General features: G+C 44.0%; 1 protein-coding gene across 2 annotated transcripts in view; it reads left to right on the forward strand.

Moving 5' to 3' along the window:
* The window catches only part of NECTIN1 (nectin cell adhesion molecule 1), a 215949-nt gene that overhangs the window by 187806 nt on the left and 3550 nt on the right, over positions 1–24593 (forward strand). The window contains exons 6-10 of one of the 2 annotated variants that reach the window (XM_087875705.1): positions 1158–1305; positions 3469–3559; positions 5881–5994; positions 12035–12226; positions 22762–22928. In XM_087875705.1, the coding sequence (XP_087731831.1) occupies positions 1158–1305; positions 3469–3559; positions 5881–5994; positions 12035–12181 (500 nt within the window). In that variant the 3' untranslated portion in view covers positions 12182–12226; positions 22762–22928. Of the gene's footprint in view, positions 1–1157; positions 1306–3468; positions 3560–5880; positions 5995–12034; positions 12227–22761; positions 22929–24593 lie in introns of those variants that run through there. The other variant, XM_060683209.2, reaches the window with a different exon arrangement.

Below are 24593 nucleotides of genomic sequence, written 5' to 3' on the forward strand. Positions count from 1 at the left end.
AGAGTGGATAAAAATACTCAGCACTGAACTTTTGAACCTTGAAATGAAATTGTGTTGAGGGCTTCTGGAATCCCCATGGGAATCAACTGGAGTCCATGTGCCAAGCAGGGATGAGACAAGAAAATCTGAGTGGGGACACACCTGCCTCTGCTTTTCCTTGTTCTGGCATCCTTTCCTCTCTTTCCTAAGCAGCAGCCCTTGAGGAAGTGGGATAGATAATTCTTCCCCGACCTTAGATCAATCTTCTTGAATGGTCCTTCTGCAGAGAGGTTTTCAGAATTGGGTTCCATGAAATTATCCTAGGGGTCTTAGACAGATCTAGACCCATAACCAGCTAGGATTAGACCACTGGAATCAGCATGTTAGTAATTCAGAGAGATCTATCTCCTATCTGGACGTTGTGAATTTTAGCATGCATATCTTAGTGTGCATATCACAATCAAAGTACAATTTGTTCTTAAACTGCCTATCAAAAACCAAAATTGGTACGATAATAGCCTCAAATGCAGAGTTGGATGAACAATATTCCTTCCTTCCTTCCTTCCTTCCTTCCTTCCTTCCTTCCTTCCTTCCTTCCTTCCTTCCTTCCTTCCTTCCTTCCTTCCATCCATCCACTAGTACCTTCCTTCCTCTAGTATCTTCCTTCTATCTCTCTCTTTCCTTCCTTCCTTCCTCCCCCACTTCCTTCCTTCTCCTATATCTCTTTCCTTCCTTCCTTCCCCTACTACCTTCCTTCTTCTATTTCCTTTCCTTTCCTTCATTCTTTCCTTCATTCTTTCCTTCCTTCCTTCCTTCCCTCCCTTAGTAGATTGCAACACTTACATCAATGAAAAGCTAACGCTAGATTTTTCTACTCCTCTTAGCACCTGCAGAATATTTAAAAGGAGAAGATAAACAATGAAATTACAAATGCATGATTAAAAGAAGCATAATAATAATTCATTTCTCCTTCTCCTTCTCCTTCTCCTTCTCCTTCTCCTTCTCCTTCTTCTTCTTCTTCTTCTTCTTCTTCCTCCTCCTCCTCTTCCTCTTCTACTTCCTCTTCCCCTTCCCCATCCCCTTTCCCTTCCCCTTCCCCTTCTCCTTCTCCTTCTCCTTCTCCTTCTCCTTCTCCTTCTCCTTCTCCTTCTCCTTCTCCTTCTCCTTCTGTGTTACAGATAAGCCGTTGCCCCAGGGAGGCCTAGGAGGCATTTTGGGACTCCTGGGTGTGATGATTGTTGTTCTTTTCATTATTGGTGTTGCTGTTACCGTCTTCATCATCTACAGAAGACAGAAGAGGAATCGATCAGACACTGAAAATGACCTGTGAGTATCACCATCTCCATGTAACATCTGTTTCAGTTATCATGCTTTAAGATGATATGAGTTGATAGGTAACAGTAGTTAAGATTACTTCTGTATGGAAATTCATGGGTTTGAAGGACTTCGTTTGGCCTTCAAGATGTACTGAACAGGAACAATTCAGGAACTGCAACAATTCAGGAACAATTTGAACAAGATACATCGGAACATAAAGGAGTGCCAGTGTCACCCATGAATACTCTTTAAAGCAGCCGCTTCAGTCTTTTCAGATTGCATCCAGCTGTCCTCTAAAATTTCAGTGTGTTCCTGGGGGAAAGATGCGGCTGTTTTAAAAAGTTGCATATAGGGACCATATTCAAAATCGTATATGCTGTGAAACACTTTGGGGGCAATGAATCCAGAATATCGTACTTATGCTGATTGGAAGAGAGTTGTCCATGGTGCTGAAGCTCCAACTTGATGCACACAGTCCACAGTGCTTCTTCATGCAGGAGGATGCACTCATAATGTTGTATCTTGTTAGGGAGATGCATTTGAGCTTCCATCTCTACCTGCTTTGTCTCTTCAGAGACTTGTTAGCAAACTGAGGAGCTGAACATTCTTGTTCCTGAAATGTGAATTTTCTCTTATTCTCTCTCATGCGCTCTTTCTTATTCTCTTTCACATTTTCTCTCTCATTGTCTCTTGTTCTCTCTCTCTCTCCCTCTCCCTCTACCTCTCTCTCTCTCTCTCTTCATGCATTACTCTGCCAGTTTATGTCAATTTCTACCAGAATTGCATAGCTCCTTCTGAGCCATTTTCACTATAATGTCTTCAGAAATAACCATTCATTAAAAAAAAAAAATGGGGAGAATTTTTTCCCCCAGCTTGAAAAAAAATTGCTAGGTTAGGAACGAAAAGTCAAGCAATCAAACTGAAATTCCATTTCCTGGCAGTAGTTCATTTCCTGTTAGCCATATATAATAGTTCAAACTGTCATTTGTGCGCTGGGTAAGTATGCAAATGTTTTTGTTCAAAATTAACTTGGGCAAAATATATTTTGGCTTGAAGCCAGGATTCCACCTGTTGTTGCTGTTCAGGTAATGGAGAGGGTGAGGTGGGACCTCAACCTTCTTATGCAAGAGCCTGCGAAATTTTGGCAATATATGGAGAACTTGAACTAACTTGCTGAAATCTCACCAGATTTTGTAGTCTTGTAAGACTGAAATAGTATTGAATGTGGAGTTAGTCACAGCCTCTCTTGGACATCAAAGTTCATTGATCGGAATGGTTTGAGTCCTGTCAACCAGCAAATTCAAGGTGTTGATTATGTCAAGGTGATAATTTAAGAGCTGATCAGCTGATGCAATGTGGGGAATGAGTTAACAGGGTCTTTGGCTGTTATCCCTTTAAGAGCCTGTGTAATAAGAGGTGGCTGGAGTGTTGGTTCATTCATTGAGTTTCTTCTCTGCTGTAATTGCTGTTTGTTTAGATACTGCTTGTAGCATGCATATATATAGTACTCCTATATCCCTATAGTAGATAAAAAAACCACAATTTGATACAAACCACTGTGGGCTGTACTTGCTCCTGGACTGATACACATAATAGGCCTGTGCACACTCTGACAGATGATGACTTCTAATGCTCTTTATGGCATGAGTCCAGGCTATCTGAGGAAATGTATCACCCCAAAGGGACTGGTCCGCCCCACTTGCTCCAGCAAAAGGGGTATAATGAGGACCCTGTTGGCCAAAGTACTTCAGAACTTCTCCTGTGGTCCAAGGGAAGAGCCTCTTCTGCTGTGGCCCCTGACCTCTCTAACAGGGTGCCCCTCAAAGTGAAATCTTCCCCTCACCCTTTTGGCCTTCTGGGAGGCCCTCAAAATCTGACTATGCCAATTGGCCTGGGATCCCTATGGGGGCATCCCATTTTGGAAGTAGATTAGGAGAAGATCCTACCTCTAACCCATATATGCATTGGTCCCTTATCTAGCTTTTGTTTAATATTGTTATGATTCTTAATGTTGAATGTTTGAATGTTCTTATCATTTTTTTTACAATGTTTTTATGTTATTATAAGCTGCCCAGAGTCTCTTCGCAACAAGAGGGACTGTAAATTTAATAAATAGGTGAATAAATAAAAATAAAGTACCATCTCTCCAACTGGCCATTTTCCTTCCTACAGGATAGACCTCCCCTCTTCCCAGAAACCTGCTTCTCTGCCCCTCAACCAGAATCAAGAAGTGAAAAGCCAACTGACTGCAGAGAATATCCAGGTATCTTCGGCCATTCATAGGACTTCCCACCAATGTGTTGATTCTATCTCACCCATCCTATATAGGGAATATTTGGGTTGGGTATCCAAAAGTTTACTTCCCAACATGGCCTCCTGAACTCAGTACAGTAGCCATTTCTAGAATGAGTCTCCACATCTGGATATCAACCATGTTGGTTGATCACATGGTTAGGATGCTGGGTTAGAAGTTAGCAAGCCCATGTTCGAGACCCAAGTGCTGGCCTGGGGAAGGGTTGAGCTCCTGTCCTTGACTCAACTCCTACTGGGGGATGTGAAAGGAGCCCCCCAACTGGGCGTCCCTAGGGCAACAGTGATGTCACCAGCTAATCCTTTCAACCCGGAAGCGCCTCAGTGCTTCTGACACTAGTGCAAAAATCTGGGTATCCGTCTAGTTTCAGAGGCCACCCTGATAGAGGAATTACAGGAATGAAGTGCTTTTTTCTGATTATTTCATAGTGGGTTCATCTAAGTATAGAAGAAGAGCTAGGAGGTAGTAAGATGGACGTTTGAAATGAACAGTCACCATTTTCCTCATTATTTACCCCTCAGCCTCACCATTATTTCTGTGACTTAATGGATTTATGGGAAGGTTTCATGACACCAAGTTGGGCTATTTGTCTCTTTAAATCAATGCTAACTTCTCCAGTTAGCCGCAGTTCTCCTCTTTTTAATTGCAAAGAATTGAATTGGGGGCTCCCGCATGCAGAGCATGGGTTCATGCATGGAGCTGTATTTGATCCTAATTCCTGGAACGATTTTCTCATCTTCCATAAAGATGAGTCCAGACATCGCTTTCTTATCTCACTCTGACCATCTGAGGTCCCTAAAGTTCTCAGACTTTCCTATTAAGGATAGGTGGTATCTAAGGTGGTATCAAACTCTCTATTGAGATTCCTAAAGGGAATGACTGATTATGTTACCTAGTTTGGCAATGAAACATCTGCAAGGAAGCAACCAAGCTCAGAAACACCACGGTCCCCATAGTCATTGTCCTCCTTGTCCTCCTCATCATCATCATCCTCATCCTCATCCTCTCTCCACAAACCCCACTCCCTTCTAGCACTGATGATGTTCCCTAGTTGGGTAATGAAATGTCTGTAAGTAAACAACCAATCTCAGAGTCTTCCTCCTCCTCCTCCTCCTCTTCCTCTTCCTCCACCTCCTCCTCCTCCTTTCCACAAATCCCCACTCCCTTCTAGCACTGATGATATTCCCTAGTTGGGTAATGAAATGTCTGTAAGTAAACAACCAATCTCAGAGTGTTCCTCCTCCTCCTCCTCCTCCTCTTCCTCCTCCTCCACCTCCTCCTCCTCCTTTCCACAAACCCCACTCCCTTCTAGCACTGACGATGTTCCCTAGTTTGGCAATCAAACATCTGCAAGGAAACAACCAAGCTCAGAAAGCACCAGGGACCCCATAGTCATCACCCTCCTCCTCCTCCTTTTCCTCTTCCTCCTCTTCCTCCTCCTCCTCTTCCTCCTCCTCTCTATGCAAACCCCACTCCCTTCTAGCACTGATGATGTTCCTTAGTTGGGTAATGAAATGTCTGTAAGTAAACAACCAATCTCAGAGTCTTCCTCCTCCTCCTCCTCCTCCTCTTCCTCCTCCTCCACCTCCTCCTCCTCCTTTCCACAAATCCCCACTCCCTTCTAGCACTGATGATGTTCCCTAGTTTGGCAATCAAACATCTGCAAGGAAACAACCAAGCTCAGAAACACCAGGGACCCCATAGTCATCACCCTCCTCCTCCTCCTTTTCCTCCTCCTCCTCTTCCTCCTCCTCTCTATGCAAACCCCACTCCCTTCTAGCACTGATGATGTTCCTTAGTTGGGTAATGAAATGTCTGTAACTAAACAACCAATCTCAGAGTCCTCCTCCTCCTCCTCTTCCTCCTCTTCCTCCTCCTCCTTTCCACAAACCCCACTCCCTTCTAGCACTGACGATGTTACCTAGTTTGGCAATCAAACATCTGCAAGGAAACAACCAAGCTCAGAAAGCACCAGGGACCCCATAGTTGTCGTTCTCCCCCTTCTCTTTCTCTGCAAACCCTTCTAGCGCTGACAATGTTACCTAGTTTGGTAATGAAATGCCTGCAAGAAAACATCCTAGCTCAGACAGCACCAAGGACTCCATAGTTCAACCCTAAGCTCCAAATAGTCTCACCTATCACTTAATGCAATGACCTAATTCCCTTTGAGAAATAGAGTGTGATGGTCTCTCCATCAAATCCATCTCGGAAAAGAGTTTTTCACTGGGGCTAGAACTGCTCTTCTTGAACCTTCCCTTCTGCCTCAACTGCAGGTTGTGCACCTGGATAACATGAAGGAACAAGAGGAAGAGGTCCAGAAGACATCCTCCCAGCCACCCTATTATGACATCGCAGCTACTGAATCTACTCCTAACACTGACAAGTTGGTAAGGACAAATTTAGTCTTGATGTCCATCCAAGTCCGTCTTCATTCTAGGCCATTAGCTTGAAACTAGACAGGAATCCATATCCAGGTAAGCAACAAGGCAAGGTGAATAAAAAGTAGGTATCTTTGGTGGCTCAGTGGCTAAGATGCTGAGCTTGTCGATCGGAAGGTCGGCAGTTCAGCGGTTCGAATCCCTAGTGCTGTGTAATGGGGTGAGCTCCTGTTACTTGTCCCAGCTTCTGCCAACCTAGCAGTTCGAAAGCACGTAAAAAATGCAAGTAGAAAAATAGGGACCCCCTTTGGTGGGAAGATAACCATGTTCCATGCGCCTTTGGCATTGAGTTATGCCAGCCACATGACCATGGAGATGTCTTCGGACAGCGCTGGTTCTTCGGCTTTGAAATGGAGATGAGCACTGCCCCCTAGAGTCGGGAACGACTAGCACATATGTGCGAGGGGAACCTTTACCTTTAAACTTCAAGTCTGAACAAATCAGAACAGAGGTGGCTGTAGTTTGGGCCTCTAAAACGAGATCGGTCTGTTCCTCCAAAGACTTTATATTCCATCCAGGATCCCTCAGTGCATCTGAATGTCTGATCAGCCCTTTGTGGATTTGAGGGGGAAAAAAATGTCATGTGCAAAAAGGCTTTGCAGATAATCTTCTACGAACATCTGAAAGAGCTTCAGAAACTTCAGCTCTTGATGATCCCCCAAAGCGATTCTAGGCTCTCAGCTGGGTGGAGACCAAAGGTTTCGATTGGTATCCGTCTGGGCCCCAGGCAAGAAGATGATGTTGAGGCAGCAACAGCGGCAGGAGGCTTGGCATGTAAGTAAGCAAATGCTACGTTGAGTCTAGAGGCTGAGATATGAGGTTCTTCTTGAAGGCAAGAGTGAATATAGAAGAGACAGGTTGAAAAAAGAGAGAAAGGAGACTAGCTTGGTGGACTACACTACAACATCAATTTGTCTGTTCCAAACTGGAGATTTTTGTTGTTGTTAGTTGCGAGGTCGTGTCCAACCCATCATGACCCCATGGACAACGTTCCTCCAGGCCTTCCTGTCCTCTACCATCCTCTGGAGTCTATTTAAGCTCACACCGACTGCTTCAGTGACTCCATCCAGTCACCTCGTTCTCTGATGTCCCCTTCTTCTTTTGCCCTCAATCGTTCCCAGCATTAGGCTCTTCTCCAGTGAGTTCTTCCTTCTCATTAGGTGGCCAAAGTATTTGAGTTTCATCTTCAGGATCTGGCCTCCTAAAGAGCAGTCAGGGTTGATCTCTTCTAGGACTGACCGGTTTGATTGCCTTGAAGTCCAAGGGACTCTCAGGAGTCTTCTCCAGCACCAGAGTTCAAAGGCCTCCATTCTTTGGTGCTCAGCGCTCAACTGGAGATTGCCTTGGTCATATTTCCCAGGTCATTCTGGAAAAGAAGAGGCAGCCACAATTCTTAATTAGTCTTTCCCCAACAACCAGGCGCCTTTTAGACACCATGGGGAGTACCTGTTTCAGAGAGGCTGCCCTGGATCAAATAACCCCGGGGCGGAATGAGATCTGTGCTCTGTCTGCATGTGTGAATAACACACAGTTCTGCAATAGCTGATCATGAAACTGTGCTTTTGCAACCACTCATGAGAATGGGTCTAGTGATTAAGGCACAAGGCTGGAAACTGGAAGATTCTGATTTCTAGTTCTACCTTAAGCAGGAAAGCCAGCTGGGTAATTTTGAGCCAATCACCAGGAGACAATAAGTTCTAGTACTGTTTTAGGCATGAAAGCCAGCTGGGCGAGTTTGGGCCAATCACCAGGAGACTGTGAGTTCTAGTTCTGTCTTAGGCATGAAAGCCAGCTGGTTTGGGCCAATCACCAGGAGACTGTGAGTTCTAGTTTTGTTTTAGGCATGAAAGCCAGTTGGGCAAGTTTGGGCCAATCACCAGGAGACTGTGAGTTCTAGTTCTGTCTTAGGCATGAAAGCCAGTTGGGCAAGTTTGGGCCAATCACCAGGAGACTGTGAGCTCTAGTTCTGTCTTAGGCATGAAAGCCAGTTGGGCGAGTTTGGGCCAATCACCAGGAGACTGTGAGTTCTAGTTCTGTTTTAGGCATGAAAGCCAGTTGGGCGAGTTTGGGCCAATCACCAGGAGACTGTGAGTTCTAGTTCTGTCTTAGGCATGAAAGCCAGCTGGTTTGGGCCAATCACCAGGAGACTGTGAGTTCTAGTTTTGTTTTAGGCATGAAAGCCAGTTGGGCAAGTTTGGGCAGGGTCCCTCTCTCTCAGCCTCGCACACCTTACATGGGTTACTGTAGTGAGGAAAATAAGAAAGGAGTATTAAGTATATTCGCCACCTTGGGTTATTTATAAAAAAAAAAGTAAAGACAGGTTTTTAAAAAAATTAATACCCAATAATTGTCTGCCCTGCATTGATGTCTGGTCAACCTAGTCAAGACAGGAGTCACAAGTGTGTGATCAAATTGTCTACCTGTGTCACATGTGTGAGCAGGATTTGATTACCCCCTTGTGCCCCCCCTCCCCCGGGCTGAGGTTGTTCCCCACTTCCAAGAAAATTGAAATTAAATTCCCTTCTCTCTCCCCCCTTCTTATGCTCTGCGCACTCCTGATCTCTTTGCATTAGAATCCTCAGGAAAAACAGATCTACCTCTACGCATCCTTGGCGTAAACCTTCTTTCCCTCCCCAAGCAGGTGTAGGACAAATGATGGAGGCCTGAGCAAGGATAAAAACCCACCCCCTCCTTCCTCTGCATGGCTGCCATGTGATTTCGAGAGTTGGATACGCCATCCTCTCCTCTCCTCTGCATTTACGTCTGAGAGTTCACACCGCTTGCGTGCGCGCAGGCCACCGTCCCAACGAGGGTTCTGGGGAAGGAATCCGCATTGGGCTCCCCAAGAGAGTGTGGCATTTAGGCTCCTGTAATCCTCTCCTTTCCCACGCCCCCTCCCCTCCTCTTCCAGTGTAATTAAAAAGCACCCATCCGCCTACCCCCCAAGTGGTGACATTTCCATAAGCTGCCAGCATTTTTCAGTCTTGAAAATGTAATGCAGATAACTCAGGAGGTACTGATTTAAATCAGCCGCACTGCAAGATAGGATAGCAATGTAGGTTTTTAATAATAATAATAATAATAATAATAATAATAATAATAATAATAATAATAATAATAATAATAATGTTGTCCCGATTGTAATTGGAGCCCTCGGAGCAATACCCAAAGGGCTACCCCGCTATTTAGAAATTCTAAATTTGCCGGACTTGAACATTTTGACTCTACAAAAAACCACCTTACTCGGAACAGCTTACATCCTCCGACGATACCTTAACAGTTCCTAGGTCCTTGGTTAGGACTCGAGCTGCTGAGCTATTAACCAGCCTCAAAGGCTGTGAATCTCACTAAAGATTAACCAATAAATAATAATAACAACAACAACAACAACTTAAAATATAAGTTAAAATAATTTTAAAAATAAGTCCTAAATGCTTGGGAAGTGTTCGACTAGTGATTTGGGATACGAAATCCAGCATGGTCATCTCGCTTGCTGTGTATACTGTTTAAAAAATAATTAAATAATAATAATAAGGGAGGGGAGGGGGTGGGGGTGGTAGGGAAGGGGGAAATAAACATGTAAACCTTCTGTAAAACTTTTTAATAACAACAACAACAACAACAACAACAACAACAACAACTTGGAACACAACACGCCAGATATCACAGTTGTCGAAAACCGAAACATACAATTTATTGACATCGCAATAAAGGTAAAGGTTCCCCTTGCACATATGTGCTAGTCGTTCCCGACTCTAGGGGGCGGTGCTCATCTCCGTTTCAAAGCCGAAGAACCAGCGCTGTCCGAAGAAGATGTCTCCGTGGTCATGTGGCTGGCATGACTCAACGCCAAAGGCGCACGGAACGCTGTTACCTTCCCACCAAAGGTGGCCCCTCTTTTTCTCCTTGCATTTTTTAATGTGCTTTCGAACTGCTAGGTTGGCAGAAGCTGGGACAAGTCACGGGAGCTCACTCTGTTACGTGGTGCTAGGGATTCGAACCGCTGAACTGCCGACCTTTCGATCGACAAGCTCAGCGTCTTTACCTGATGAATTTCCATCTTGCCTTTGATCTAGGAAAGGATACGGTCAAACTGGGCCCATCTGTGTCATTTGGAAACCCGTGGCTGAACTCTAGGTGGGGAAAAGAAATGCTCATTACTTTTCCGCCAGTCAGGCATTAGGACCAAAAAAATTTATATATAGTGACACAGTTTCAGCTGAATATCATGCCATTCCTTTGCTCATCAAGCCATGAAGGAAGAAAAACGCTCAGCCTTGGCATGTAACAGGGAATCAGGTCTCGGATACGGACTTGGAGGCAGGCAATTACTGGCCAAATCAGTCCACCTCACAACGGGCTTCAAAGTGCTTGTTCTGAAGCCACAAAATCTCTTTGAATGGCTTCCCCACAGCTGGGCAGTTGCTGCAAACCATTTGAAAGGGTGGGGAGGCATCTGTACCGGAGCTCCTTCAAAATAATCTCTGCCAGCCAAAAGATTTGGAAGGACCCAGGGGTTAAAATGGATGCAGGCAGAAGGCTGATATCACCCGGACCTATTTTTCATGGGAAAGTTGGAGAAAAGTTTGATGTGGGGGCATACAGACTAAAGTTCCTTTCCCTGGTCTCTATGAAACATCTGGTTTGCTGAAAGGCAGCTGTGGAAAGTCTCTTTCTTTGTTCATCCTGATCTCAGAAAATGCTATGTTTGCAGTGTTATAAGGTAAAGGTAAATATATGTGCTAGTCGTTCCTGACTCTAGGGGGCGGTGCTCATCTCCGTTTCTAAGCCAAAGAGCCAGCGCTGTCTGAAGACGTCTCCGTGGTCATGTGGCTGGCATGACTCAACGCCAAAGGCTCACAGAACGCTGATACGTTTCCACCAAAAGTGGTCCCTATTTTTCTATTTGCATTTTTTACGTGCTTTCCAACTGTTGGCAGAAGCTGGGATAAACAATGGAAGCTCACCCCATTACGCGGCACTAGGGATTCAAACCCCCAAACTGCCGACCTTTCGATCGACAAGCTCAGCGTCTTAGCTACTGAGCCACCGCGTCCCGCAGTGTTAAGCCACTGCAGTGTTATACTTTTTCCTAATTTGGGGACCATGATGGCTCAGCAGTTAAAGGCACTGAACTTGTCAGATGGAAAGCTGACAGTCCAGGTTCGAGACCTGAGCACTGCATGACGAGGTGAGCTCCTGTTTCTTGCTCCAGCTCCTGCCAACCTAGAAGTTTGAAAGCACGCAGGTGGGAGTAGTTAAATAGGTACCACTTTGATACCACTTTTCTGTGCCTTTGGCATATAGACAGGCTGGCCACATGACCACGGAAGCATCTTCGGACAACGCTGGCTCCCCTCAACCAAGAAATAAAGATAAGCACCGTGTCCTAAAGTCATACATGACTGAACAGGGAAATGGTTTACCTTACCCTTTCCTAACTGGGTGTTTTCCAGATAGCCTGGGTTTGAAATCTCCCAAGTTCCTTCTTTCATGCTCTGTTGCTACGATTTCCTCCTTGATTTTGTCACAGGTATGGATCGATCAAGCTTTAGTGTTTCCCTCTTGGATGTCTTGGGAATAAGCAAGCCAGCTGAGAAAACATTTGGCTTGCCGAACATCAGATGAATGTTTCCCGATAGACAGAAAAGCAGACAAAAACAGCATCCTAAAAGATTGCAAAGCCATTTTGTACATGAGAAGGAATCTGGCTCATTAATTGTGCTTTTCAGAGATTCAAATCCTCAGAGCAATGTTTCTTTTGAGCTTGTTTTGATCTTTTTTTCTCACTGTCGTTCTTCATTTCTCTCTCTGTCTTGATTCCCCCATTTGACTGTCGTCTTCTCCTATCTTCCTTTCCTCCTTCTGTTGGCATGATCGTGTGGCTACGTCTTTCCATCTCCACATCTCTTCACACTTCTCCCCACTTTCTTTCCTTTTTCCTTCCTTCCTTCCTTCCTGTCCATCCATCGTGCCCTTTCATCTTCAGACTGCGGGCAACAACAAGGATCCCAACGTCCAATACGCAGAGCTGGACACTTCCGTTCTGACAACGTCATCACCTAGTCACAGAACCTCCGTTCCTACTGGTGGAGATCTGGTTGAGTACGCAACCATCCAGGCTAACGTATGTTAGCACACCACACTGTCAGCCTTTCTCCCTTCAGATGCTGTCCTCAAGGTATGTACGACAACTCCTCCCTTCCCCACAGCGCAACGTTGGGTGATGTTCTTCCTGTCTCTTGAAATGTCTCCTCCATCTTTCTCTTCTTCTTCCTGCCAGGGATGTGGATGGTCCTAGTAATCTGATAGTTTCTTCTCCTTTGAATTGTCGGTACAAAGCAAGCAAGAGCAGACCATAGATTTATTTTCTGTTTTATGCAGGTAGTAGCTTGCCTTCATTTGTACAATGGAGAAGAAGGACAGGAGAGTTTCTTTGGAGATTAAAGTTAGTGGGGAAGAAGAGGCCACAAAATAAACATGAACTCAGTAGCATCTCCAAGATGAGCCAATGTTGGTGAGATAATGCTTATGACCTGATTAAGCTGGTTAGCTTAGAACCATGATGGCAAACTATGGTATGCCTGCCACAGTTGGTACATGGAGTCATATCAGTGGGCACGCAAGCATTGCCCTAGCTCAGCTTCAGTGTGCATGCACAACACTGGCCAGCTGATTTTTGGGCCTTCCGGGCCCACTGGAAGTCAGGAAATGGGCTGTTTCCAGCCTCTAGAGGGCCTCTGGGGGCAGGAAGGCTGTTTTCACCCTCCCCAGGCTCCTAGAAAGCCTCTGGAGCCTGGGAGGGTGAAAAAATGGCCTTCCGGTACCACCGGAAGTTGGGAAATGGGCCATTTCCGGCCACCAGAGGGCCTCCGGAGGGTGGGGAAAGACATTTTCGCCCTCCCCAGGCTCCAAAAAAGCCTCTGGAGCCTGGGAAGGGTGAAAAATGGGCCTACCGGGCCCATCATGCCATCACATGCCAAAAGGGGGGGGAGTGCGGGGGGTCACGCACCGGGGGGGCAAGGCACATTGAATTATGGATGTGGACACACACACGCATGACCCCACACACACACTCCCCCCGCTTTTGGCACGCAACGGCAAAAAGGTTAGCCATCACTGACTTAGAAGATACTACCAGGCTTCATATCTGCTTCTTCTCCCCACAAGAAAAAGTGGGGTGGATTTGGTACTTTCAGAAGGTGTGGATTGTCAGAGTGGCAATCAGCCCCGTTACTTTCCTGGGGTAATTGCCTGAGTTAGAGGTGAATTGTGGCATTTTCCTTGTGTATACTTTTGCAAAAAAATAAACCCGAAGATATATTTTCTAAGAAAAACTCATTTATTTGTTATAAAGAAAATAAAACATCTCACTAGTCTAATTAGTTACATCTTGGCAACGTTCCTGCCAGACCTTTCCTGGCAGGAGAACAAAGAAAGTTAGAGTAGAAAGGAAAGGAATGTAGACATGCGCAGTTAGCTTAAAGATAAGAAACTTGGCAAGCTACGGTAAGCCTGAAAGTCCAAAAATAATAGCTCATCTGATAAATACAAAAAAAAACCAGTGACATGGATGAAGAAGAGAAGGAGCAATAGGGCTCATCTCTGAAACTGCTCTGGTTCCTCCAAATTAAGATGATGGCTTCTTCAGTCAAAAGGTTGAACTTGATGTCAGAGTGATTACAAGAAGGGATGGACTGGTGAATTTCCCCAGTCACCTCTAGCAGCATTAGAGCTACCACAGAACTGTGGTAGCTCTACCACAGAATTGTGGTTTTAATTATGATGCAATCATGGTCATAATTTACCTATAACGATAGGGTTCAAACATCTCATTAAAGTGCAGAATCCTTTGGTGACTAAAGTCAACCCTTAACATTTTGGCAGTGAGGTCCACAAGTTGATGGGCCATATCAGACTCATCATTATTATAAGATTTTTCTGCTGCATTTTATGTATCTTGGCTAACTCCAGGTGGCAAATATACCTAATTCTCCAGCCTCCTCTTTTCCCTACAACAGCAACTTTGTGAGGTGGATTGGACTAAGAGAGAAGGTCAAGCTATTCTCCAAGCACCTGAGGGCAGGACAAGAAGCAATGGGTGGAAACTAATCAAGGAGAGAAGCAACTTAGAACTAAGGAGGAATTTCCTGACATTTAGAACAATTCATCAGTGGAACAACTTCCCTCCAGAAGTTGTAAATGTTCCAACACTGGAAGTTTTTAAGGAGATGTTGGATAACCATTTGTCTGAAGTGGTGTAGGGTTTCCTGCCTGGGCAGGAGGTTGGACTAGAAGACCTCCAAAGTCCCTTCCAACTCTGAATGATGTTCTGACCTGGGCTTCCTGAATCATTAAAACACACGAGGAGTCCCAAGAACCTCTTTTATTGCAACAGCTGTGAATTCTGTTCATTCACAGAGGAATCCCAATTAGTTATAAAGAGTCCTTTCGGAGAAGTCCTTCGGGATAATCACTCACCTTGATCTCCCTTGACACACGGCCAAAGACCTAATTGGCAAAGCCACACAGAGTCCAGAATCAAACAAAGCTTCAGACTTTAAACTGAACAGAATTAACAACGTTGCTTCCTGCAAAGGCCCACATGCCTTTGCTCCTCTTTTAAGTCTTATGGGAGGGGCCAATCATCTCCAGGCCTTACTCCTGAGTCGTCCCTTTTGTTTTAGCTGTTCTTGCCTTCTGGCAGCTCTGTGCATGCATGCACTGGGAACAGGCTCCCGCTGTTCCTCTGCCTTGCTGAAGTCTGACTCTGGAGACTCCGGAGGCAGCATGTACCTCCCAGACAGCCCTTTCTCTGCCTCCAACACAGAGCCCTCGTCCGAGCCTTCAACAGATTCCAGGGTTGTCCCATGGTCCTCCCAGCCTCCTCACTGTCTGACTCTGCTGCCAGCTCTGCAGGCTGCTAGTGGACCACAACAAATGAGGACATCTCAGGGGCTTTGATGTTCTCCTGAGCAGGGACGTTGCATAGCTCATTTTAAACTCGGGGTGCATGGCCAGATCTTGAATTTTTGTCCTTTCAGTCAGGTGAGGTAAGGTGGCAGAGCAAGATGGCGCTCCGTCCAGTCCACAGCAGGAAAGTTGGGAGGCTGTCTGAAGGAGGACAAAGGAATGTATTGTGTTTACCGCCATTCGAGCTGGAGAATTTGGTTGATTTTCTTGGGTAATCATTAAAGACCCTTTGAGTGATTGAAAAAGTGCTCACGACTAATCAGGCAGATTAATCAGGCACACATACACACTTCCACACACAAGGGAAGAATGTGTGATGGTTAATAGGCTGTTATTTTCAAAGAAACATTCAGGTTCGGAAGAGAAATGAGGACACCGTTTCCAGAATGGTTCTAAAAATTAGCTACGTAGAAGGCTTCCTTCTTTCCTCCAGATCGTGACTTGCCAGGTGAAAGTTTGTGAAATTAATTCCTTGGTTAATTCTTTTTTTAATGGGTTGAGTAAAAAAAAAAATCCAAAAGGCCGTGGTTTTTCAGACCCTTCCGATAATTGTTTTTAGTTGACAAGAAAGAAATGTAAGAGGCAGTGTAGCTGATTGCAATTTCTTTTCAATGCAGGAATGATGGGGATTGTAGTCTCCCTACACACTCAGAGAGAGAGAGACACAGAGAGAGAGAGAGACAGACAGACAGAGACAAAGACAGAGAGAGAGAGAGAGAGAGACAGACAGACAGACAGACAGACAGACAGACAGACAGACAGAGACAGACAGAGAGACAGAGAGACAGAGAGACAGAGAGACATTCTTTTTCATTCTTTTTGCTTCTCTGCCTTACTAAATCTTTGCAAATCATGGTATGGAGGACCACAGAGATATCAGTCAATGAATGTGCTATCCCAATTTTTTAAAAATTTATTATTATATTTATTGACCTCCCATTTTATTGCAGGGTCACCTTGGATGATTTACACTATTAAAAAGACACACTTTTACAAAATCTACTCACAATGCAAACTAAGTAACACAAAGAGATAAATAAATACTCAACCCTGATAGATAGATAGATAGATAGATAGATAGATAGATAGATAGATAGATAGATAGATAGATAGATAGATAGATAGGATGGATAGATGGATGGATGGATGGATGGATGGATGGATGGATGGATGGATAGATGATAGATAGATAGATAGATAGATAGATAGATAGAATGGATAGATGGATGGATGGATGGACGGATGGACAGACAGACAGATAGATAGACAGACAGACAGAAAGACAGACAGACAGACAGACAGACAGACAGACAGACAGACAGACAGATAGATAGATCTGGGAGGCATCAAAGCCAAGATGGCTGGTGGAGCTTAGGTCAAACCCAAATTGTCTTGTGCTTCCCACAAAAGGCTTTGGCTAAACCAGCAATGGCCACTTTCAGACGGATGGACTCCAACTCTCAGAATTCCCCAGCCAGCAAATGGCCCTGGGGTCTGTGTGGAGACCAACATGGGAGTTCAGCTCAACCATCAGAAGAAGCTTCTTGGGGTTCTCCATGCCCTCAATGGAGCCTTTCTTTCTTCTGCCAACTAGCATTGTCCCTACCTTCCTAAATGAAGTGAACCCCCTCTACAAATGTGGAGGGGAGCCTTCCTCTCCTGGTCGTCCGTGTGTCCCCCCCTCCCCCCATCCCTTCTCCATCCCTCCTGCATTTCTTTTCCTTCTGTTGGGAATTTGCCCTTCATGAAGTTGATAAGGTCTACTTAATCTACCTTGGGGGGTCTTATCTTATTTTTTTTTTTAAAAAAATGATAGCGGTTGTTTATCATCATTTTCATTGTCAGAGAGGGATGATTCTTTTTTATTGTTATTACTATTATCCTTGAAAGGATGCTAATCCTGCCAAATCCACATTCCAGAAAATCTCCCAGCTTCTCTGAAAATAAAGCCTGTCAATGACACTTTGAAAATGTAATCTGGTTGCAGCAAGATTTTTGAACGGAGGCACAATTTTGCAGAAACTTGATTTTATATATATACATATATAATATATAATATATATGTTTTCTGAGGTTTTCACGGGTGTTTGTATGTAGGTCTTTGGTTATTCGGGTTTTCTCCCGCGTAAAATTGGAGGTGTCTTGTCAACGTTTCGACGAAGTCTCATTCGTCATCTTCAGGCTGGTGTTCTCGGCTTCGTGCTTCCAGGAGCAATGTGAGATCGCAGGTTGTCAAGGGGCCCTAATTGCCCACTCCTGTTCTAAGTCTATCCTTAAGGAGCCTTGGTAGTACAGTGGTTTAATGCACCCTGTTATTAACACAGCTGCCTGCAATTACTGCTAGTTTGAATCTCACCAGGCTCAAGGTTGACTCAGCCTTCCATCCTTCTAAGGTAGGTAAAATGAGGACCGAGTTTGTGGGGGCAATAAGCTGGCTTTGTATAAATATACAAAAGTATGAAGGCTATTGCTTAACATACTGTAAGCCGCCCTGAGGAAAGAGAATTCTGCAGAGAATTTTGGGAGTCTCTTTCACTCATTGAAAGCATAGGGTTTGTGTCAAGGGGCGCAAACACAACAGAGCTTTTCAGGAACTACTTATCCACCTAACATAACAAGATGTTTTTAACCGAAACCCACCAATCCACTAAACACATGCCTACAACTTTTGACATCCCATTTGAAATACTAATAGAAAAGAGATAATTGGGTCTTTACATGAGATAAAGATCATAAGGGAAGAAAATGAGGGGGAAAGGAGACATTGGTGCCAGTTAAATTTAATTATCTCATTACCTGTAATTTAAGTTCAAATTTTTGTTAGCCGCTAAATGAGACTACTGGAACTTCAGGAGGGCCCTGGAAAGGGCACACCAGTTGGCAGTTATTATTAATAAATGTAGAATCACCTCTTTTTTTCTTTCTTTCTTTCTTGTCTCTACCTCTTGGACGTGAACTGGCATCCCCTTCAGCGAACAGGCTGGATTGGGAAAATGGAAAAAAAAAAAAGACAGATGGCAAGAGACTGAGACCAATTCTAAGCACTCCCAGTCCAGTCTTGCAACCTGGAGTACAACCTGGAGCAGAGACCGTGAATGGTCAAAGACATTCGGTTTTGCACTTCTCTTGTGATGGCCAATTAGTGATGGCCAACACAGTTAAAGAGGAGGTTAGGTCTCTTGCACTTCCAAAGAAATATATATTTTTTCCCCTTCTGCCTCTGTTTTACCTCCTGAATAGAATAGAATAGAATTCTTTATTGGCCAAGTGTGATTGGACACACAAGGAATTTGTCTTTGGTGCATACGCTAGAATAGAATAGAATAGAATAGAATAGAATAGAATAGAATAGAATAGAATAGAATAGAATAGAATAGAATAGAATAGAATAGAATAGAATAGAACAGAACAGAACAGAATTGAATTGAATTGAATTGAATTCTTTATTGGCCAAGTGTGATTGGACACACAAGGAATTTGTCTTTGGTGCATACGCTATAATAGAATAGAATAGAATAGAATAGAATAGAATAGAATAGAATAGAATAGAATAGAATAGAATAGAATAGAATAGAATAGAATAGAACAGAACAGAACAGAACAGAACTGAACTGAATTGAATTGAATTGAATTGAATTGAATTGAATTCTTTATTGGCCAAGTGTGATTGGACACACAAGGAATTTGTCTTGGTTCATTTGCTCTCGGTGTACATAAAAGAAAAGATACATTCGTCAAGAATCATAAGGTACAACACTTAATGATAGTCATAGTTTACAAGTAAGCAATCAAATCACATTAGGAAACAGTCAATATAAATCGTAAGGCTACCAGCAATAAAGTTACAGTCATACAGATATAAGTGGGAGAAAATGGGTGATAGGAACGATGAGAAGATTAATAGTAGTGCAGACTTAGTAAATAGTTTGACAGTGTTGAGGGAATTATTTGTTTAGCAGAGTGATGGTGTTTGGGGAAAAAACTGTTCTTGTGTCTAGTTGTTCTGGTGTGCAGTGCTCTATAGTGTCGTTTTGAGGGTAGGAGTTAAAACAGTTTATGTCCAGGATGCAAGGAGTCTGTAAATATTTTCCCAGCCTTCTTTTTGACTCGTGCAGTATACAGGTCCTCAATGGAAGGCAGGTTGGTAGCCATTCTTTTTTCTGCAGTTCTAATGATCCCCTGAAGTCTGTGTCCGTCTTGTTGGGTTGCAGAACCAAACCAGACAGTTATAGAGGTGCAGATGACAGACTCAATCATTCCTCTGTAGAACTGGATCAGCAACTCCTTGAGACAGACAACTCTCTCTCTCTCTCCCTCCCTCCCTCCCTCCCTCTCCCTCTCTCTCTCCTTTCATTCTGTAGACATTTTTCAGAAGCTCTCCAAATCCGATTTAAAGTTTTTAAAACATGAATGCTGAATGGAAAGGGCTTTGCACACTCCATTAGATGTACAGCTCTCCTGTCTTATTTCAGCCTAAATAACCAACGCAGCAGATTGTAGAAGAGATAAAATAGAGTCAGGTTATTTGTAGACATGATTGCCTTTTGGGGCAAAATCAATACAAAAACACAACAATTCTTGGGCAATCTGACCCAGGCAGTTCTTTGCTGGGTTATTTTCTTCCTTTCTTTGTAAAATAACATTTCTTGGTTAATGTTCGGATGCGTTTAATCCCAATTAAATCGCAACCCCTCCCTTTTGCAAATGTAAGACGCACAGCTAAGACTCTACCGCTATTTTGCTACCTATGAGAAACATTCCTAGGTTGAATTTTCAGTCTCCCAACCTTGCAAGTTTCAAATGAAAGTTTCAGGAGCAGGCTGAAGGAGAGGCTCATCCTGATTTCTAATCATCTGGAACCCCCATGATTGATGTCCAACATGCTCTGTCGGCTTCCTTCTTCTAAGGACATTGAATAGCAAATCCTGTCCATATGTATGACAGTAGTTGGGTCTCGAAGCTTCGCTGCGCCTAAATCCGAGTGGAAGACATCTGCAGATAGCAAGCTCAGCATGAAGAATTAATCCCCTGCACAACAAAAACAACTTACTAACCAGTATTTCGCTTGGCTGCCATTGGTGATGGGGTTTTTGCCAGTTTCTGTCATTTAATTGCTGGTTTCCGGCCAAAAAAGAGGAAATGCTCACTGGGAAAAATGGATTGATTTAACAACCGCCATATTCGCAACCCTGAATGCTCTTCAGAAGGCCAGATCCTGAAGAGGAAACTCAAATACTTTGGCCACCTAATGAGAAGGAAGAACTCCCTGGAGAAGAGCCTAATGCTGGGAAAGATTGAGGGCAAAAGAAGAAGGGGACGGCAGAGAACGAGGTGGCTGGATGGAGTCACTGAAGCAGTCGGCGTGAGCTTCAACGGACTCTAGAGGATGGTAGAGGACAGGAAGGCCTGGAGGAACGTTGTCCATGGGGTCACAATGGGTTAGACACGACTTCGCAACTAACAACAACAACAATCCTAAAAGTATTCTAATACCTCAAAAAATGTATGAAGGAAATGTTAAAAGACCTGTAGGAGTCTTAGTGAGTGTGAATCTACGTAGCCTACAATGTGTTAACAAGTATTAAGTGAAACAACTGAACTCAAACTTGTCCAGGGAGGTTATTAAACAGAAGGTAATAGCGATGCCAAAAGCACAGAGCGCCAAAGAATGGAGGCCTTTGAACTCTGGTGCTGGAGAAGACTCCTGCGAGTCCCTTGGACTGCAAGGCCATCCAACCGGTCAGTCCTAGAGGAGATCAACCCTGACTGCTCTTTGAAAGGCCAGATCCTGAAGAGGAAACTCAAAATACTTTGGCCACCTAATGAGAAGGAAGGAAGGACTCACTGGAGAAGAGCCTAATGCTGAGAACGACGGAGGGCAAAAGAAGAAGGGGATGGCAGAGAAGGAGGTAGCTGGTATATAAGTATGTGCTATTTGCAATGGCTATGTTAAAAAACGATCACAACTTTGAATCTGGTCATGTGATGCCTCGACTTATCACTGCAATGATGTACAGCTGTAATTCCAGGCTGAATTACAGTTGCAAATTGAGGATTACCTGTAAATTGGAATGCATACAAATTTATTTAGTTTTTCCTGTATTTACTGCTGGTGCAGGAAAAGAAATAGCAATTCACGCTCATTATCCAGAGCAATTTCCCCACTTTTCATTTGTAACCCATTTCTTCCAAAATTGACCTCCTAAGAAGCCATTGATGGATCCAGCTTGCAACCCTCCCCAACCTCACCCCCTCACCTCCTTTATTCTTTTACTCGATTTCAACCCAAAGAAGGCATCTCTCTCTCTCCCTCCCTCTCCCTCTTCCTTCCTTCCTCCCTCCCTTCTTCCTTCCCCTCCCTCACCCCTCTCTTCCTTTCCCTCCTTCCTTCCCCCTCCCTCTCTCCCTTTCCCTCTTCCTTCCCCTCTCCCCTTCCTTCCTTCCTCCCTCTCTCCCTCCCTCTCTCCCTTTCCCTCTTTCTTTCCCTCTTCTCTCCCTTCCTCCCTCCCCCTCCCTCCCTCCTTCCTCTTCCCTCTCTCTCTCTCTCTCTCTCTCTCTCTCCCTCCCTTCCCTCTCTCTCTCTCAAAAGCCCCAACGAGTTCCTGCATTCGCTTGGCTTAGCACAGCCATCAATAAATCAAGAATGACATTTTGTTTCTCAGAGGGTGGATTTCGTGTCACAATTTTTTTTCTATCGCCCTCCTCAAAGAAAATCATCATAAAACATTTAGTTTGGAACTGGGCAATCCGTGTAGGCAGTTCTCCAGGGTTTTTCTATTCTTTTCGCTGCTCCTCCAGGTTTTCCCGCCAAAGAAAAGAAAATTGAAGATTTTAATGGCAGGCAAAGCCTTTGGGGAAAACTTCTAAAGTGTTCCGAATACAGAGATAGGTGTGATGCTCAGCCAACGAGGTTAATCAGTTCGGGTTAAGTAGCCACCTTTGCACAATATGCTAAAATGGTCGAACATTATCTTTTGATTGGGTTTCTTCATGGCTTAATGTGATATGTGAGTCCAGTCCTCCTTGTTGCATTACAGTTCAGGGTATTCCAGTATTCTCACAGCCTGTTTAACTCAGCCCAATGTGTCTCAGTGGATAAGACGCTGAGTTTGTCATTCGAAAGGTCGGCAGTTCAGCGGTTCGAATCCCTAGTGCCGCGTAACGGGGTGAGCTCCTGTTACTTGTCCCAGCTTCTGCCAACCTAGCAGTTCAAAAGCAGGTAAAAAATGCAAGTAGAAAAATAGGGACCACCTTTGGTGGGAAGGGAACAGCGTTCTGTGCGCCTTTGGCATTGAGTCATGCTGGCCACATGACCACGGACAGTGCTGGCTCTTCGGCTTTGAAATGGAGATGAGCACCGCCCCCTAGAGTCAGGAACGACTAGCACATATGTGCAAGGGGAACCTTTACCTTTAATAACACTAACCCTGATATAGTTCGAATATCAATCAGTCCCATAAACTAGGTTCCCCCCCCTCCCAAAAAAATTCCCCATTTTGGAACACCGAGTCCCCCTCTGTTTTTCCAGGAACTTCCTAGTACTGTTTTCTCTATGAATCGTGCCACTTTTTAATCTCAACAAATTTGCCTGTTGCACAATTGAACAATTGATAGGCGTTGCGTCCCCACACACTATGGCTGATGGAAGAGAGCTGGTTTAATATCTGTTCTCGGCTAAAGGCTACTCCCTGGGGGAATTAGTAGAGGTAGCTCAATTAACCTCTGTTTGTATTTCCACAACAGCCTAATTGAGGGTTTGCATCAACGAGCAGACTGTGTGAACAGGATCAACATCATTCTGCTAGCTAGACGCTAATGGGAATCAATGTGCACCTGTTGAATGGATTGTATATTTGGTAGATGTTAAAAGTAAATTTTAGAAGGAGACTACAAACCTGAAAAGGTAAGGATTGATAGACATATTTTTACTTCTTCAGGGATAATGAGAATCCTTCAACTTGGCTTGCAACAAAAGCATTCGTAGAAAATATTTCTCTCTTCCTTTCATTTTACTTCTGGTTCTCCAGTCCTAATTTGTTCTCCTTTCATTGGGCAGAACTGTGGAGGGTCTTGCTTAAATCAGTGTTTCCCAACCATGGTAACTTGAAGATGAGTGGACTTCAACTCCCAGAATTCTCCAGCCAAGCATGGACATTCATGCTATTCTTCCCCAGGTCTACTTAGTCTCTTTAAATCAGTATTTCCCAACCTTGATAATTTCAGCTCCCAGCATACCAGCTGGGGAATTCTGGGACTCGAAGTCCATCCATCTTAAAGTTGCCACGGTGGAGAAACACTATTTTTAAATAGATCTGGAGAGAAAAGGATGTTATTGATCTCCATGAATATCCATGATCTGTTGGTCCAAATGTTCTTGTTGACATTGGGAAATTGGACAATGAGGTCCCTTTAAAAAATGTGTTGGAAGAAATATCCTTCTGGGTTCTGCTCCAAGTGGGGAAAAAGACACTGGAAACATGGAGACTGCTTGGAAAGATGGTTTAATGGTGGACAGGATCACATGGCTTGAGTTCCTGAACAGAAAGGGGCAGATACAGGGAGTCCTTGGGTTTTTATGCTCTCTCTGGCTCTGAACTTCCTGGGGCCCAGAAAGAGTATCCTGATTGGTTGTCAGACTCCCAGGGGGTGGGGGTCTTAGCTAGCCTTGCTGGCTGATGTAATCTTCCCAGGTGCCATGTGGTGAGTTTCTGTCCTAGATGGGTCCTATTGTGTTGCAGATGATGGTCCTTTGACAAAGGATTGAGTTTTTGCCTCTGGCCCATTAACAATAGTGTTTGTGGGGTGGGGAGGCAGGAAGCTGCTTTGTCTGTAAAACATGCTTCTCCATTTTTCATACAGGGAAACATAATATTCTGCCTTTTTAATATTTCCCAAAATATTTCACTCTTCCAGGAAAGGGGTGGGTGCTAACTTCCTACAAATGAATGGAGGCTTCCAAATACAGTAGTGGCGAAAATTGTGGAAACCTTTTGGGAAAAGTATATTTTCTAAAACTAGCTAATGACATCACTTTTTTTTTTTTTTTGGAGTAGTACAATAAAATTATATATCAATGGAAAGATAATTGAATCAAGAATGTAATGCAATAACTTTTATGAAGGATTTGCTATTAGAAATAGCAGTCGCAGTATAAAAAAGACAAGTGAAACACGTAGAAAAAACAAGATATACAAAAATGATCACCATAGAAGAAATGAGATATACAAAAATGATCACCATGTCAGTTAATAGTTGGGTAATCTTTAGCACGAATGACTGTCTTACAATGTCTTCCCATGGTGTGAACCAAGTCTTTTAGTTCTGCAGTTGTTCTAATGTGAAACCAAGATTGAATGGTTGCTTCCGTTAACTGGGTTTTATTGCTGGATCGCTTTTGACTAACAAGTTTCTTTAGTCGGCTCCAGGGCTGAAATCCAGCAAGTTCTAACAGGTTCTGAAGAACCGGTAGCGGAAATTTTGAATAGTTTGGAGAACCGGCAAATACCACCTCTGGCTGGCTCCAGAATGGGATGTGAATGGAGATTTTGCAGTATCCTTCCCCTGGAGTGGGGTGG

The sequence above is a fragment of the Pantherophis guttatus genome, chromosome 9 (genome assembly GCF_059756535.1).
Source record: "Pantherophis guttatus breed Tessera chromosome 9, ASM5975653v1, whole genome shotgun sequence".
Taxonomy (NCBI): Eukaryota; Metazoa; Chordata; class Lepidosauria; order Squamata; family Colubridae; genus Pantherophis; species Pantherophis guttatus.